Source organism: Tiliqua scincoides, chromosome 6 (assembly GCF_035046505.1).
Source record: "Tiliqua scincoides isolate rTilSci1 chromosome 6, rTilSci1.hap2, whole genome shotgun sequence".
Classification (NCBI taxonomy): Eukaryota; Metazoa; Chordata; class Lepidosauria; order Squamata; family Scincidae; genus Tiliqua; species Tiliqua scincoides.
The window spans coordinates 59,732,504-59,750,819 of NC_089826.1; the positions used below are offsets into that span (position 1 = coordinate 59,732,504).

At 41.8% G+C, this 18,316-nt stretch overlaps 1 protein-coding gene across 3 annotated transcripts in view; it reads left to right on the forward strand.

The window, feature by feature from the left end:
• Nucleotides 1-18,316, forward strand: part of STOX2 (storkhead box 2) — a 114,817-nt gene that overhangs the window by 64,010 nt on the left and 32,491 nt on the right. For all 3 annotated transcript variants that reach the window (XM_066632217.1, XM_066632216.1, XM_066632218.1), the window contains exon 2: nucleotides 14,713-14,865. In XM_066632217.1, coding sequence (XP_066488314.1) covers nucleotides 14,713-14,865 — 153 coding nt within the window. The remainder of the gene's footprint in view (nucleotides 1-14,712; nucleotides 14,866-18,316) is intronic.

Sequence of the window (18,316 nt, forward strand, 5' to 3'; positions counted from 1 at the left end):
ACATTGTCCTTGACTTCGTCAATTTCCATCAGAGAGTAGGGTGGCAGGAAGTGCAATATTCTGGTGTTTTCCCCTTCCCCATCATTCCTTGTGGGGATACTCCTACCTATGCTAGCTCTGTCATTGGCATAGCGCTTTCTGGTATCAAAGGCATATCCACTGACTGAAAAGGTGTTACATTACCTTTTGGTGATGGATATGGCATACATCAACTCCTCATCTTTCCCACATCACACCGCAATCTCCTTCCTGTTTTGGTCTCTCTGCCTGCAGAGTTGCATTGGTATACCAGTGGTGTTCAAGCTACAATGGAGTGGTGTTTTCTGACATTGCACTGGGTTCCATTTTGCATCCATCAACACAGGCAGGGCTGTCACTGTGCCTATGTACGTTTAGATACATTGCCATATTTCAAGAACAGGAATGGGTCTTAACTTTACGATTCTGATATGCATCCTGTGTTAGATTCCAAACAGACATCAATCTATGTGAAGTGATCATTTTCCCTTAGATTTGTAGATTACCTTGAGACCCATACCCCTTCCTTCTCCTCATTCAGTATATTACATCCAAGCATCTTCCTCATTATTATTTTTTTAAGCCACTGGTTACATTATCCAAGTTTAACCATACTGAATAAACTTACTAATCAAACTTTTGGCACTGATCAATGAATTCAAAATACTACTTTATTCCATAATGAAGAACCTGTATATACTCGCCTATTAATTGATCTCATAAATATGTCAAGGGCAGGTTATGAGCCAAAAATCTGCAACAGACATTTAGTAGTTATCTTTCCCTGCTAAGGTGGAGGCAGTTTTGAATGAGTGGGAAAACCATATCAGTTTTTTAATTGACAGATTCTTCCTTGCTGAGGAAGTGGAATTTTACATTCCCAAGACAATTCTGTCAGTAAATAGCGGTAGTGTGACTTTGCTGAGAATACTCTCAAAGGAATTTTAAAATGTCCATGAAGCTGCAGGCAAATTCACTCAGGAAACAGAAAACCATCAACAATATGAAAATACAAAGCAAGAACCAATATTTTGGGCCAGTGCCCCTGCAGTACAAAAGGCAAGGATCTTACAACATATTAAGATCTGTAATCTTCTAGTCCAAGATGCTAAGTCACAGAAATGAACTGTCTATCATGAATGAATCTCATATGAAAATCAGTACCAGAGAGTTGCAAAAAACCAAATTCATATTTATAAAAGAGAAAACAGCAACTGTTATTGATGTTACTGTGAGCTTTTGAGTACAAAACCAACAGATATTAAAGATGTGGAAGCTGAGAAACTTAAGGTACTATTGCCGTGTTCATCATCAAGTCAGAAACTTAACAGCCACTGAGAATATTATGGTTTCTTGTTAGGTGCAGATGGAAGTGGTTTAAAGATAATAATATGCTACTGATGCCCTGGGGATTTCTACAAAGTGGCAAAGGTAGACAACATCTTTTCCATAAAGTGAATTTATTATAAACTCCTCAAATACAATTCACATACTCATTGGTTAGAATGATGTTGATAGGGATATTGTTCTTGGTGCTTATTTTGAACTTGAAATACAGGCTTCCCACCTCCACATCTTATAGAAGACATAATCTTATTGGGTTCAGATAATATTATGGGGCTAATTGGTTTGAGATTGTAAAAGTTGAAGAGGTTATTTTAGTTTAATGGGTTTTCTTCCTCCTTTGGCCAGCCATTCCCTACATTTTAAACTTTTCAATTTTTAAAAACTGTTTTCACCCACTTTGTCCTTTAAATATTCTAATCTATATCTATTTTTCTCTCTAACTTTAAAAAAACACTCTTATTTTCCTTGTAAATCTTGTGATGATTTTTTAACATGATTTGTCCATTAAAAAAAAATATAAGTCCTGTTACCACTAGAATATCTCCAAAGTGCCATACAAATGTTTTCAAGTAGAAAATAATAAAAACCAATTACCACAAACAACAACAGTCCACTATGCTGAAATATAGCTATGGCACAATGAATATCAGAAAAATCCTAATACATAATCAAAAGTTAATAGCAGATAAACATGAGGGGCCAAGTTTGCTTTTTCCTTTGCCCCTATAACTATCTAATAATATAAGTTCTTTTCAACCTTCTGATAACCACTTCTGATAATTGTAGTCAATTTCTGTACTAATTTTCCTAAATATTTCATTGAAGTTTCATTGGTTTATTTGGAAGAGAACTAATATACAGTAGATCATATTTAAGGAAAATTTTCAGATTAACTTTATAATCAAATTTTTCAGATTAACTTTATACCTATTCTTTAAAGCATGGCAAAGATATGAAACAAAATTGTATTAAAATTGCAATAATTCCTTACATGATTTCCACGAGTGAATCAGTGTAAGGATCACATAATCAACATACATACATATCTTAAAGCAAAGATAGATCACAGTGAATCCCAAGAGTATCAACATTATCCCTTATTGGCATTGCTAGGGTCTCTCTCAGTCTCAAATAAATGGCTGTTAGCCAACACTTTAGTGGAGGGATTTGAATAGGTGCACTGTAAAAAAAAGAAGAAGAAGAAGATAAAAGGGTACTTCAGGTTTCCATTTATTCTGATACTTTTGTAGACACAGGGAGCCCTGTGGAGGGTTTCTGAACCCTAAAGGACTGCAGTTCTGGCTGCAGGTAAATGTTAAAAAACAAAACCCTCCCAACAGCAGTGTGATCCTGGAAATGCCTTCCCCCCTCCCCACCCCTTAAAGGGGCATTGGCCAGTGTTTCCCTAGCTGGTGAGTCACAACCCACCAGTTTGAAAACCGCTGCATTACACATACCTATTCTAAAGATCTGAATTCAACGTGACTGAAACATTTATGGCACTTAAAAATATCAAAACTTTACTTTGTTTTGATGGGTTTACCTTGTTTGATTGTATCTTACTTTAGCTAACATTTTCCTGCTTTAGATAGATCCTGTTTGATCTTAATACGTAGTTATTAAATCATTCAATCTAGATGCAATTACTGAAGTCTACATTTTAAAGCCCTAGTGAAGTAAATACCTGGTTCTGTAAGATTCCAATAGTGAATTATCTCCCCCTGAATGTAGAAAAGCACTTATTTTTGGCTCAATCCAAGGCATTAATAACACTTCTAATAGTACAGGCACCTCCCAGTATCTGCAGGAAGGTTCTGGCTCCCAACATGGATACCGAAAGTCGCGGATAGCAGTGAACCCTACATAAAGTGGTTCAAAAATTTCCTTCATCTTGCAAATGCCTGTGACTGCAGCCTTACTGTGGACGACTCCTGGGTCTTGCTGGCTCTTTGCTATCTGTAAATGCTAACAGGAAGCAGTAAACGGTCACAGGAAGCGACTTGGAAGGCTGAAAATAACATGACACTAAACACTATTAGAAGTGTTGTTCCCAAAAGATACCCTAACTTAAATTTTTATTTAAAACTATGAACTGATCTGCATTTTGTTCAGAAACCTTTCCAACGAATTTTAACTAAAAATGGTTGGATAAATTTCATTTTCTGTTTTTCTGCTATTAACTCCACTTATTAACAAATACAAAATGTTTTCCCAGAAGAAAATTAAGGATCCAGATTATTTATGTGCTCATAATTCAGGCATATAACTGTACACTTTTTATCTGCTTAGAGTGTTATTCAAAAGATTTTATTTGATTCATAGGGTGGTGTTCTCCTCGCATGCCTAGTTACCTGTATTAGGGTGTAATCTTATGTTCAATTCAAATGCTGGCTGAAGTGCTTTAGGATTTGTTGAGAGTCCCAAGTTAGCAAAGCTGCACCAACATTGATATTATGCTGACAAGGTTATATACCAATATATTTCCACCATCAATACAAAGCCACCGGTGCTGCAGCCAAAAATGGACAGGAGGGGCAGGTTAGAAGAGTGGACTTAGAATGAATCCTGCACCCACCCAGACACTACTCAATCACAACCCACCACCAAGTATATATACCCCAGCCAAGGATTCAATAACCAGTTTTGGCTCCAGGTTTTTGTGGGTTCTTGGATAACAGGGTTTCATGGGACCATAAGAACATAAGAACATAAGAACAGCCCCACTGGATCAGGCCATAGGCCCATCTAGTCCAGCTTCCTGTATCTCACAGCGGCCCACCAAATGCCCCAGGGAGCACACCAGATAACAAGAGACCTCGTCCTGGTGCTCTCCCCTACATCTGGCATTCTGACTTAACCCATTCCTAAAATCAGGAGGTTGCGCATACACATCATGGCTTGTACCCCATAATGGATTTTTCCTCCAGAAACTCGTCCAATCCCCTTTTAAAGGCGTCTAGGCTAGACGCCAGCACCACATCCTGTGGCAAGGAGTTCCACAGACTGACCACGCGCTGAGTAAAGAAATATTTTCTTTTGTCTGTCCTAACCCGCCCAACACTCAATTTTAGTGGATGTCCCCTGGTTCTGGTATTATGTGAGAGTGTAAAGAGCATCTCCCTATCCACTCTGTCCATCCCCTGCATAATTTTGTATGTCTCAATCATGTCCCCCCTCAAGCATCTCTTTTCTAGGCTGAAGAGGCCCAAACGCCGTAGCCTTTCCTCATAAGGAAGGTGCCCCAGCCCCGTAATCAGCTTAGTCGCTCTCTTTTGCACCTTTTCCATTTCCACTATGTCTTTTTTGAGATGCGGCGACCAGAACTGGACACAATACTCCAGGTGTGGCCTTACCATCGATTTGTACAACGGCATTATAATATTAGCCGTTTTGTTCTCAATACCCTTCCTAATGATCCCAAGCATAGAATTGGCCTTCTTCACTGCCGCCGCACATTGGGTCGACACTTTCATCGACCTGTCCACCACCACCCCAAGATCTCTCTCCTGATCTGTCACAGACAGCTCAGAACCCATCAGCCTATATCTAAAGTTTTGATTTTTTGCCCCAATGTGCATGACTTTACACTTACTGACATTGAAGCGCATCTGCCATTTTGCTGCCCATTCTGCCAGTCTGGAGAGATCCTTCTGGAGTTCCTCACAATCACTTCTGGTCTTTACCACTCGGAAAAGTTTGGTGTCGTCTGCAAACTTAGCCACTTCACTGCTCAACCCTGTCTCCAGGTCATTTATGAAGAGGTTGAAAAGCACCGGTCCCAGGACAGATCCTTGGGGCACACCGCTTTTCACCTCTCTCCATTGTGAAAATTGCCCATTGACACCCACTCTCTGCTTCCTGGCCTCCAACCAGTTCTCAATCCACGAGAGGACCTGTCCTCTAATTCCCTGACTGTGGAGTTTTTTCAGTAGCCTTTGGTGAGGGACCGTGTCAAACGCCTTCTGAAAGTCCAGATATATAATGTCCACGGGTTCTCCCGCATCCACATGCCTGTTGACCACTGGCACTAGCCCTCCCATCGCTAACGACACACTTTGGCCCTTCCCCCTTAAACCATTAAACTAAACATGTATTAAATCTTCTTAAACCACAACATGTATTATCCCATCATGGCTCTTTTAATTTCTGACCATGCAAAAAAGATATCAACACTGCTTTAAAAATGGATAAACAGACCTCTCTTTAGGCTCTTTATTTACAGAAATTGTATCAATGGCAAATAAGAACATAGGAACAGCCCCACTGGATCAGGCCATAGGCCCATCTAGTCCAGCTTCCTGTATCTCACAGCGGCCACCAAATGCCCCAGGGAGCACATCAGATAACAAGAGATCTCATTCTGGTGCTTTCCCTTGCAATTGGCATTCTGACATAGCCCATTTCTAAAATCAGGAAGTTGTACATGCACATCATGGCTTGTAACCCGTAATGGATTTTTCCTCCAGAAACTTGTCCAATCCCCTTTTAAAGGCGTCAAGGCCAGACGCCATCACCACATCCTGTGGCAAGGAGTTCCACAGACCAACCACACGCTGAGTAAAGAAATATTTTCTTTTGTCTGTTCTAACTCTCCCAACACTCAATTTTAGTGGATGTCCCCTGGTTCTGGTGTTATGTGAGAGTGTAAAGAGCATCTCCCTATCCACTCTGTCCATCCCCTGCATAATTTTGTATGTCTCAATCATGTCCCCCCTCAGGCGTCTCTTTTCTAGGCTGAAGAGGCCCAAATGCCATAGCCTTTCCTCATAAGGAAGGTGTCCCAGCCCAGTAATTGTCTTAGTCGCTCTCTTTTGCACCTTTTCCATTTCCACTATGTCTTTTTTGAGATGGGCGACCAGAACTGGACACAATACTCCAGGTGTGGCCTTACCATCGATTTGTACAACGGCATTATGATATTAGCCGTTTTGTTCTCAATACCTTTTCTAATGATCCCAAGCATAGAATTGGCCTTCTTTACTGCCACCGCACATTGAGTTGACACTTTCATCAACCTGTCTACCACCACCCCAAGATCTCTCTCCTGATCTGTCACAGACAGCTCAGAACCCATCAGCCTATATGTGAAGTTTTGATTTTTTTGCCCCAATGTGCATGACCTTACACTTACTGACATTGAAGCATGTCTGCCATTTTGCTGCCCATTCTGCCAGTCTGGAGAGATCCTTCTGGAGCTTCTCACCATCACTTCTGGTCTTCACCACTTGGAAAAGTTTGGTGTCGTCTGCAAACTTAGCCACCTCACTGCTCAACCCTGTCTCCAGGTCATTTATGAAGAGGTTGAAGAGCACCGGTCCCAGGACAGATCCTTGGGGCACACCACTTTTCACCTCTCTCCATTGTGAAAATTGCCCATTGACACCCACTCTCTGTTACCTGGCCTTCAACCAGTTCTCAATCCATGAGAGGACCTGTCCTCTAATTCCCTGACTGTGGAGTTTTTTTAGTCGCCTTTGGTGAGGGATCATGTCGAACGCCTTCTGAAAGTCCAGATATATAATGTCTGTGGTTTCTCCTGCATCCACATGCCTGTTGACCTTTTCAAAGAATTCTATAAGGTTTGTGAGGCAAGACTTACCCTTACAGAAGCCATGCTGACTCTCCCTCAGCAAGGCCTGTTCGTCTGTGTGTTTTGAGATTCTATCTTTGATGAGGCATTCCACCATCTTACCAGTATAGATGTTAGGCTGAGCGGCCTATAGTTTCCCGGGTCTCCCCTCTTTCCCTTTTTAAAGATAGGCGTGACATTTGCTATCCTCCAATCTTCTGGCACCGTGGCCGTTTTGAGGGACAAGTTGCATATCTTAGTCAAGAGATCTGCAACTTCATTCTTCAATTCCTTAATACCTCTTGGGTGGATGCCATCAGGGCCCGGTGACTTATTGATCTTTAATTTATCAATGAGGTCTGAAACATCTTCTCTTTTAACCTCTATCTGACTTAATTCCTTGATCAGGAGGGGCCGTTCGGGCAGCGGTATCTGCCCGAGGTCTTCTGCCGTGAAGACAGATGCAAAGAACTCATTCAATTTCTATGCCATCTCTAAGTCTCCTTTTATCTCCCCTTTCCCTCCCTCACCATCCAGAGGGCCAACCGCTTCTCTGGCGGGTTTCCTGCTTCTAACATATTTGAAGAAGCTTTTATTATTCCCCTTAATGTTGCTGGCCATGCGTTCCTCATAGTCTCGCTTGGCCTCCCGTATCACCTTCTTACATTTCTTTTGCCACAGTTTATGTTCCTTTTTATTCTCCTCATTAGGGCAAGACTTCCATTTACGGAAGGAAGCTTCCTTGCCCTTCACAGCTTCTCTAAATTGGCTGGTTAGCCATGTGGGCATCCTCCTGGATTTAGTGGAGCCCTTCTTTCTTTGTGGTATACACCTCTGCTGGGCCTCTATTACTGTTGTTTTAAGCAGCCTCCATGCACTCTGGAGAGATTGGACTCTTTTTACCTTCTCTTTCAACCTCCTTCTAACCAGCCTCCTCATTTGATGGAAGTCCGCCGGTCGGAAGTCAAGGGTTTTTGTGAGAGATTGCCTGGTATTCTTCCCCCAACGTGCACATCGAAACGGATCACAGCATGATCACTGTTCCCCAATGGCTCTGTAACATTGACATCTCTAACCAGGTCCTGAGTACCACACAATATTAAATCCAGAGTCACCTGTCCTCTGGTGGGCTCTATGACTAGCTGCTCTAAGGCACAGTCATTTAGCACGTCAAGGAATCCGGTCTCCTTTTCATGACCAGAACACAAATTGACCCAGTCAATATGAGGATAATTGAAGTCCCCTATGATTACAACCCTGTCCCTCCTTGTCACCTCCCTGATCTGTTTCCTCATTTCAAGGTCCCCTTCCGATTTCTGTTCTGGAGGACAATAGTACGCCCCCCGTATTACATCGCTCCACAGGCCTGGTAGTTTAACCCACAGAGATTCTATGGTGGAGTCAGACCCGCCTTCAGTCTCTACATTGCTGGATTCTATCCCTTCCTTAACATAAATGGCCACCCTACCTGTCCCTCCTGTAGAGTTTATAGCCCAGGATTGCAGTATCCCACTGATTCTCCGCATTTCACCATGTTTCCGTTATGCCCACTATGTCAATGTTTTCCTTTGTCACCAGACATTCCAATTCTCCCATCTTTGCTCGGAGACTCCGGGCATTCGCATAAAAGCATTTGTACATGGAATGCCCCAGGATGGGCTGCTTATTAGCTCCTTTGTTACGTGAAAATCCCCTTTTTCCTTAGTTGTGATTTTATATCTGGTTACAGGCCAAACTTCTCACAGGCCAAACTTCCAAAACTCTGGTCAAGCTACAAGCTCATGGATCACACAACCTCCACTTCCATGTGGTCACTGTATTCATTGTATTGTTTTAACCCAATCACTGTTTATGCAAAAGTGTCTCCTAATCCAATCACTGTTTATGCAAACACATTAAACCTCAACACACAGGTCACAATCAGGTCAAGCCACAAGCTCATGGTTACAACATCCACCTCTCTAGGAGGAGGAACATCCACCTCTCTAGGAGGAAGAAGTCTGGCATAGTAAATCATTGTTTAAGTGTTTCCTATTCATTGTATTGTTTTAACTCAATCACTGCTTAAGTACTCTATGCAGATTTGAACTGCTTTCCTGGGTTACTGTATTGTGTAAGTTCCCCCAGCTAGGAAGACAGTCATTTGACCCTATTGAATTTTGCTGATAATCCTTTCAATGTTTTACATATTCCAAGTACCCAACTGTGTGTAGTAAGCAAGCACATCCAGGTCAGCTCTAGGTCACATCCAGGTCATCTTCAGGTCTGGAAAAAACCCCTTTTAAGAGAAGGCTTCTGCCCACATGCACTCTCTCTCTGGCTCTCCCTCCGTGTTAGAGGGTCCTCCACAGGACTTTCTCCCCCCCCCCCCATCCAACTGCTGTACAAGACAGGTAACTATCTCGCATCTGGAACTCTTTCCCTTCTTTCTTGCCCTCCCTTTTTTCTCCCCTTCTCTCCCCATCTTTAGTTAGCAACTGCGTTTGGCAGACCAGGGACCCCTAAAATCCTTCCCTACAACCGTTCCCTTTTTAATTTCCTCGGATGCACCAAATACTTTTCACATGCAACCACCATAAAACTAGGTACGCTAGATGCAAATACTAGGACCAAGACTCATCATTTTTCATGTGCATTATGTTTACCTGTGTGTTTTTGTAATAAAGATATAATCTTTTATTAAAAGTTATCTATCTTTCAGTCTCCTCCTTAAGCTAAAAGGGAATTTCTCTGCATTACGCCGTCTTGTTATCCAGCCTATGGTCCTGAAGTTTCCAATAAAGGCAGTGTAATTATTCCCCTATACAAAACAGCCCTTTTTGGTAACACCTTTGTCCCCGCATCCTCTCACTGTGCCAAACCTTCTATCACATCCCATCACACTACCATTCCCAATTTCTTCTCCTACTCTGCCTTTGTGATCTCTAACTTCCTCATCCTCGTCCCATAGGGATGAGGAGTCCCGAACCAGATGCCCCTCGGCTCCTGTCGGCCTTCCCCCAGGGATCAGTTTAAAAGCTGCTCTGCCACCTTTTTAATGTTATGTGCCAGCAGTCTGGTTCCATTCTGGTTCAAGTGAAGCCTGTCCCTCTTGTACAGGCCCCACTTGTCCCAAAACATTCCCCAGTGCCTAACGAACGAAGTTGGATAGGATTGGGCCTTCATATTCTACAGACTTTGGCTGTGAATGTGGGGTTCCACAAAAAATGCTTCCAGTTGGGTCCCCCAGCTCCTAAGGGCAGCCCTGTGCTGGGAAAAGCCATGGTAAAGGGGTAACTCCAGAGTGGTGGAAAGCCTTTGGTGGAAACCTTCCAAAACCCCTCTCTAGTGGCAGCTGATTTCACATGCACACATACTCAAAATTTAGGCTGGGATAGGATAATGACAGCCAGGGCACTTTGGCATGACCTGCTTTAGTCTTGAGAAACTTAAGAGTGCTTGGGGAAGCCTAGTGCTGAGGACGTGTCTGCCTAACCCCCCTCCCATTATCATAAAAATGGATGAACAATTGTAAACAAATCAAGACAAAATGGAAGTGATCCTTATAGGGATTTCTTGTGCCCAGGAAGTGACACATTTGCCTGTGATACATGGAGTCACTATTTATTTATTTATTTATACCGCCCTTTCTCCAAAGAGCTCAGGGCGGTGTACACAGCTGCTCCCCTCCTTTTGTCCTCACAACAACCCTGTGAGGTAGGTGAGGCTGAGAGAAAGTGACTGGCCCAAGGTCAGCCAGGAAGCTTTGTGGCTAAGGGGGGTGGCTATTACCATATTTCACCACGTACAAAAAAAGTCTGAAGTACTCTTGAACCAAAGCCTGCTTCCTGAGAAGCAGGTTGTGGCATATGCATTTTGTACAGAGACTCCCTGCTCTTTGGAATGGTTGGACCTTTATACACTTATCCATGCTTCTGTACCTTCCAGGCTTGAGTACTGATGTGTGCTGAATATCAGGCTTCCCTTGGAGAAACCACAGAAGTTTCAAATGCTGCAAAATATATCTCTAAATCTTGAGTTGTGTGTGGAGGCAATGCTTGTATTCACCTGCTTCTGTGCCAGTTACACTGGTTAATCTCTCATTTTCCAATTCAGTGCACAATATTCTGGGATCTACCTGCCTATATGACTTGTCCCACTGTGAGAATGCACTGGTTGAGGTCAGGAGAGTAAAAATGTTTTGCAGTTCTGTCATTGCAGCAGGATGATGACAGCGGGGCCTTTACAGGGATAGTACCTAAGCTTTAGAACTTCTTGTCTGAAGACATTCAGAAATCTGCTTCTTTCATAGGGTTCCAGAAAAGCTGTAAAACATTTGTCTTCAAGTAGATACAGGTGTGCATCACTTAATGACAGAGTTATGTTCTCTAATCCCAGTTGTTATGTGATTAGGTCGTTAAGTGAACATTTAGCCAATCTAGTACCTTTGTTGTATAAACAGACGCTGCCAGCCAGACATTAGTTGATTGCACAGGCTATTGGAGATAGATTGCCTCTTCTTTGCATTCATAGCCTCTTTGTTGTGTAAACTGACACTCTGTGAGACCTGACTGCCTCATTAAGAGATTCCTTGTTGCACTTTGCTCAATCATATATGCAGTCCATTGTTAAGCAATGAACCCCTGTATTTGAATTAGTTAAGGTTCTTGTGACTATTTCATAATGTTTTTAGAAGAGTTAACCGTTATGAGTTGCAGAAAATATGCCTACAGATAAGTACAGGACATTTGCTGAGCCACAAAGAGATAAATACTTTGTGGCTCAGCAAATGTCCTGTACTTATCCACAAGTCTGTCTAAGTATTCATAAACCAGTTTGGCTTTTCATAGTTGGACAGCAGGATTTCAGCATCTGTTAACATGTCTGTTAACATAGGGCACTTGCAGCCCTACCACCCTTTGCACAGCCACTCCTCCTTAACGCAGGAGACAGAGGCAGGAAAATACAGGCAGGCAGTTGGATGCCTGTTGGAGCTGATGGGTGGGGTGTGGCTGTTGCTGGGCCTGGCAGGCTACCCACTTTTTGCCTGCATTGATCCGGCAAGCCCTGCCCACCTCCCCTATGTTCAGTCTGAGATTAACTGAATGCCTGAGTTTTTTGCTGCTAACCTGATTGGCTGTTGGTTGGCAGCTTTTTGTCTTTGAATGTGGTTGAACTGGGGGTTCTTGCAAGTATGTTAGGGTTAGGCATGTGGTGTTCTGGCTGGGTAGCAAGGCCAAGGGGTAAGCCAAATCCACTCTTGACAACACTTGTCTGGGTTGATGAAGCTGGCTGGCGAGCCCCTTGGCTAGTTCGTGCAAAGGCTTACACAAAGTTTTCTGGTGTGGGTCTGTGCTGGCCGGCTGCCTTGACCCTTTGGGGTTGGCCATGATAGGATAACTCACAGCCCAATCCTGAGCTGCCTGGAGCACGGGGCTGCCACTGCGCCAAAATGGTGGCTGTGGCATCCAGATTGCCCTGGGCAGCAACTGCCGCCTCAGAAGAAAGGTAGTTTTGTCCCCTTCCCCCAAGTGGAGTAGCTCCGCGATAGAACTACTCAGTTCTTTGGTGGCTCTCAAGCCAGCACAAAATGGAAGAGTCCCATGTCGTGCCGTGCAGTCTGAAATGGGGCTCTGGATACAGTGGAGTTCATTCCTTCCCACCCTGTTTCCTCCCCTGCCATGCCTCCTCCCTGCCCTCTGCCCACTTCTCCCCACCCTGGAATGCCTCCTCCCCACCTCCTCCCACACTTACCTCTCCACCGCCAGGCAGTCTGCTGAAGCTGGCCCTGCACAGGTTTCTGCTGGGCTAACTCCAACACTGGGCCTGCACTGGGCCTGCACACATGCCTTACAGCACGTCTGCAACTGTGTGCCACTGGTGAGCCCACGCTCACTGTTCAGGATTGGGTCCTCAGTCCTTGGTTGAGTGATGCCTTGAACCAGGATGTGACATCCAATTGGGGTCAGGTGGAGGTAGATGGCAGGTGCCATTTCCCCCAAGCTATTAGATGCCAGCACGCTGGGGAACATTAGATACATTTTTCCCTGCTGCAGGTTTATAGTTTACTAATAAAGTTTAAATCATTCCAAACATATGTCTTGCATGCCAGTGTAAGAACTTTTATCTTGAATTATGCCTTGAAAACAAACTCAGTGCCCTTAACTGAAATTAACAAGTCTGGAATTCACTTCATTCTCTCACTGCATATATTTTAGACTTCTTTTTGGTAATGAAGACCTTCAGTACATACTGTTCCTCAGTGCTGTATATAATAAATATAGGCATTTTGGAATTCTGGAAAGAATGATTACAGGGGCCTAGATTTACTGATGTGGTAAACTTGTGACTGATCTTGTACTGCATGCTGTTGCTGAGAGGTCTTCTTGTGGTCATATGCTCTGCTGTACAAAAATATTCCTTGAACATAGAAAACTAGATGTCAGGAAGAGGGCAACGCAAGAGTCGTTATTCCTGATGTCTAGCTTTCAGTATAAAGGGATTCTTTGTTCTGTGGTGAAGTAGTGAGTCATGGCAGCACCCAGCTACAGTCTGAAGTGGTACAGCTCAGACTCAAGGTTACACCTCAGTAAGAACAGGAGCTAAAACTGCAGAGCAAGGGCAGCCTTTGCTGAACTGTCAGGCGTATGGTACTCTTGCTTATCACAGAGAACAGTTTTCTGTACATTTAATGGGTTTTTGTATTTCTCTTTAAAAATTCACTGCAATACTTAGATTAAAAATAAGATATGGGAAGGGGGGAACTTGAATAAATAGCCTGACAAAGTAGAATAAATGTTCATTCGAAGAGAAATAAAATAACCGTCTATCAGTGCTGACAATTCCACTGTGCACCATTAAGCTTCCTGTTGAAAAGCAAGAAGTTGATCATTGATTTTTTTGCACTTGTATTGCTAAAGTGGCAGAGTAGTGAACTGACAACCAAATGCTACTTAATTCCCCACATGGTGATGCAGCAGTGCCAGCATGGCATCCACTACATCCTGCGTGGGTGGTTGGCTGCTGGAGGTCTCAGAGTAAGGGGACATTTGTCCCCTTGTCTGGCGTAAGCCCCAGGTGCCGCTATAGTTCAACTTGGACCTGTGGCAGCTTAATCGCTGGTGCAAGTCCACGTTGTAGTTGTGTGGATCAGATATAGCACGTTCGTTCTTACATATGTTTAACTGTAAGTCCATATATGCATAAATACCAATATTTATATCTTCTGCAATAATTTTCTAAATTACAATTTGAATCCTTCAGTAGCTTCTGTTTTTCTAGCAGATTAACAAATGCTAAAAACTATTACTGTTTTCTTCTGTCAGCATTTACGTTACAACTTCTCAAATCTTAGTTCAGACCAATCAGTTATTTGGGGGCATCTGTTTCTCAATCCTTGCTATTTGCCTTTTGCTGCTATTAATAAAATGGTGTGGTTTCCTTTGAGCCTTGTGTTCTACAGAATTCGCTAGAATTGTCCACCTACCTCTCTAGATAATATACTATAGTTATAAGCTTTTTCATAGGAATTTTCTTATTTACAAGTAGCCAAGTTGTTTTCTGCTGGTTAAGACCTATCCACTTTAACCTCCTTACCCCTTTTTTTCAACCAAGCTTTTGGAATCTGTGTTTTAACGTTGTAAGGAAGAATGTTAAGTTTTCTAATGTAATGTTTTGTTTTATTGTGAAGGTTCTATTGCAACATTTTGATGGAAGCATCAGTCTGTCTTCATATAGTCATTCTGATTAAATGATAGTTAAGTGAAGCACTTGGCTGAAAGTCCATTTTTTCTCTGCAGGTGATGTATCACCCATCAGTATGTCTCCCATCAGTCAATCACAGTTTATCCCACTTGGGGAAATCCTTTGCCTGGCCATCTCTGCAATGAACTCAGCACGAAAACAAGTCACGCAAGAAGCACTAATGGAACACCTAACAACCTGCTTCCCAGGTAATTATATGCTAATGTATCTCTGCTCACATTGACCTAGATTTTTTTAAAGGCATTTTCAACAGCCCTTGTAAAAAGTTTTACAAGCTTGCTTTCTTAAAGGATGTATATTCAGATGATGTCCCTTACATCACTGTGGAAAATATCTGTTCTGTCATTTTCAATTGTAATTCAGCTTTTAATGTCTGCACAAGTCACAGCCATGAATTGGCATAGTCCCTGAACTAATTTCTCAGAAAGAATCCTAAATTGAAGAGGACTTCTTTCAGGGCTTTTGCACTCATGGCTGGGCAGCATTTTTCAAAAATTTCATTCCCTCTCTATCCTTGATCCTAAAGATACTGCATCTGAATTTGTGTTTTCACAAATAAATGCTCATTTATTTTCTGGAAATGTTAACTAAACTGATTTGCAGCTATTGTAGTATTGTGACACCATTACCCTTGAGAGAAATTTTACCAAAAGGAAGGATGCCACAAGCTCCATTCATACAATCTTTAATGCAAGGGCCTACTTTTCCTAGCATCCAGCATTAGTCAGATTATTTCTCTTACTGCAGTTCATACGTTCACAGAGTTCACCATATCTTTCTGGTCCATTTCTGAATGAGCAGTGACACCTCCCTTTTTCTTTCTGGACCCCGTTGAATGGAGTGGAATTTAAGGTTGGAGTATATAAATCTCTGCTTTTGTGTTCCTGGGAATTGAGAACTGAATGAGCAGAAGAGAGATGCTTGGATATTCTGTGACATGAAACATGCAGTATAAGAAAATCCTTGTATGTATTGTTTCCTAATATGCACTTATTCTTTGACAAATGTCAATTACTGTGGGATTTTACACGTTTAGTTTGAGCCTTAGTTCCTTATGTGTGGCTCAGGGTTTGATCACTTCATTCCTTTTCCTTCCTGCTTCAAAAAAACATCAGTTATTTAGAATGTTATGCTTTCATAGAATAGAAACCATTTCTTGTTACTATTTTGTATCTGGCAAGGCTTTTTTTAAAAGTGCTTTTTTTGCAAAGTGCAGATCCCACCTGGACTTTTGCTGCTCCCTTCTGTTCAGGGGTTTCCTTCTAATAGCTGCGATGCAGGGGGGAGCCTGAATTTAAAATGTTTGAAATATTTCCTTCAACTTTTCAAACAAAAACCGAAACTATATTGGGGATTTTAAAAAAAATTCTTAAGAATGGTTTAGGGAGTCAAGATGCAGAAAATCCTGTTTATGCAGAAATAGATTTCACTGAGTTCAGTGAGACTTATTTTCAAGCAATTGTGTGTAGAATTGCAGCTTCAGCCTGTTGTGTGAAATCCTGTTGCCAGTCTTCACTTGTGGCTTCATTTATGAAGGTTTGCAAGTGTTCTCCAAAGACTGTGAAATTAATGATCCATGTTCATGGGGGAAGGAGGTAGAAAGGGCACATAAAGTTCACACTTCTCTTTCTAGCATAGCTGGTCTCAGATTTTTCTGCAGGTTGAACAGACTGCAGTAACAACTTGTTCTGTATAGGAAGGGTCAGGAAAAAAACTCTTGAAGAAAGAAATCAGGACACAACATTAAAGCTATTTAGATGTATAGACTGGGTTTATACACATGGTGTAGTACTGCTGTCATCAAACAAAAACATTGAATTCAAAATATTGGCATATTCTATAGGTTGTGTTTGCAGCAGGCCTTAAAACAAGTTAACACAGAGACTCTTATTAATTCAAAATTGGCACATCTTTCTTAAGCCCGTGAATAAAAATGGTGAATGTTTAACTCTTCCAAAATAGAAATTAAATTCTTGCAACTTTTTCTTGTCCTATTTCAATTTATTCCATCCACATCTACTTAACAATGTCCAAAATATTAGTTGGGTTTAGTTCACACTAAATTGTCATTACAAAAATGTATATAATTCTATACACATGTGTGTATGTGTGTTCTGTTCTTGTCTACTCTAAAGTACACATCTTATTGTGTTCAATGGGGCTTACTCTCAGAAAGACACACATGTGTTGCATGCGCACGTGCGCGCACGCTAATTGCATTTTTCTAATCAAGTATTATCTTTTGTGAATGGCAACAAATGTGTTTCAATTGTCCATTCTTTACACAGCAATCCTGTTTTTGTCTACTCTGAAGAACTTCTTTTTGTGTTCAATGGTGCTTACTCTCAGAAAAAGGTATATAGAATTGCAACCTTAATTCAGCTTTGCTTTAAGTATTATTTTCTTATCTATATATTTAATAGTCAGCTTTTCATAAATAGGTGCAGATCTCATTCTCAAAGAATCTGAATAGAGATCTTACGAAATAGATGGTATATCCTGGAGAGCCAATTTGTACAGGTTGCAAACCTCCTACTTAACCAGCTGATGAATAATTTGTTCCAATTGGCAGGTTTCTCCTTGGGTTTTCTTTCCTGCCATATGGAAGCTTATCTTGTACACATCTGCCAGCTTGTCACTATATTATATAAACTTTGATATGTACCCTAATTTTGTATCCTGATACCTGTCCAAATGACTCAGTTTCTCTCATCATTTCCAAGTAATGCATTTTCAGCTCCTGACAGGTAAATTAACATGTCATCAGCATGAAAAGCAATCCCATCTGATTATGACTTGTGATGGAGTTAATAGTCCTAGTGCTCTCATTAAGAAGATCCCCCATATCTAGAGAGAGAGAGAGAGAACTGCCTGTGGGACTTGGACCAGCAAAAGCCAGATAATGCATGTTTTGCATAAATGATTGCAAATTAGAGAGAGGAAAAAAGATTTAGGCCAACCCTGGATTGACAAAATGTGCCCACTTTTCATGGTGCTACTGACCAGCAAATGTTCAAGTTGGCAATAGGCAAAAAATGTGAAAAACCAAGTCAGGGAAGCTTATGTTAATAAGAGGTTTCTATTTGTCACTTGTGTAAAAGCCGCATGGAGTGACAGGTTTCTACCAAGGTAGCATGTGTATCAACATTTCAATGGAGAAGACCTGAAAACAATCTGGGAGCTAAATATTTTCTGGAAAGGCCTCAGGTCAGGGGAAAAGGTATAACTAGCCTTTCATAGTCTCATAGTGGCCATCAAGCAGGCAGACTTTTGCCAACTCCTCAAAATGGAATGTGGGTGTTCAAAAAAATGGAAACCACAAATTTTTATTGGATTTTGGCTTCCATTTTTTAAATGTAGTAAAAATTATAGATAGAAAAAAATTGAAGCCATCAGAATATGAGAAGGCCACAAGTAGGACAGGAAGGCAAAACCCCTTGCAGGTGTTGCTGCCCTGAAACTTTGCAAAGAGTCATACAGTCATCATGATCAGTAGCCTGGAGAGACTTGTCCTTGCTGATTTTGTATAACCCGTTTTTAAAGCTGAGCTATCGGCAGTCATCAGTTTTTGTAGTAAGCCAAAATCTGGCCAACCTTTAAGCCATAACAGCCTGTAGAAGTATGGTTGATCACATTCTC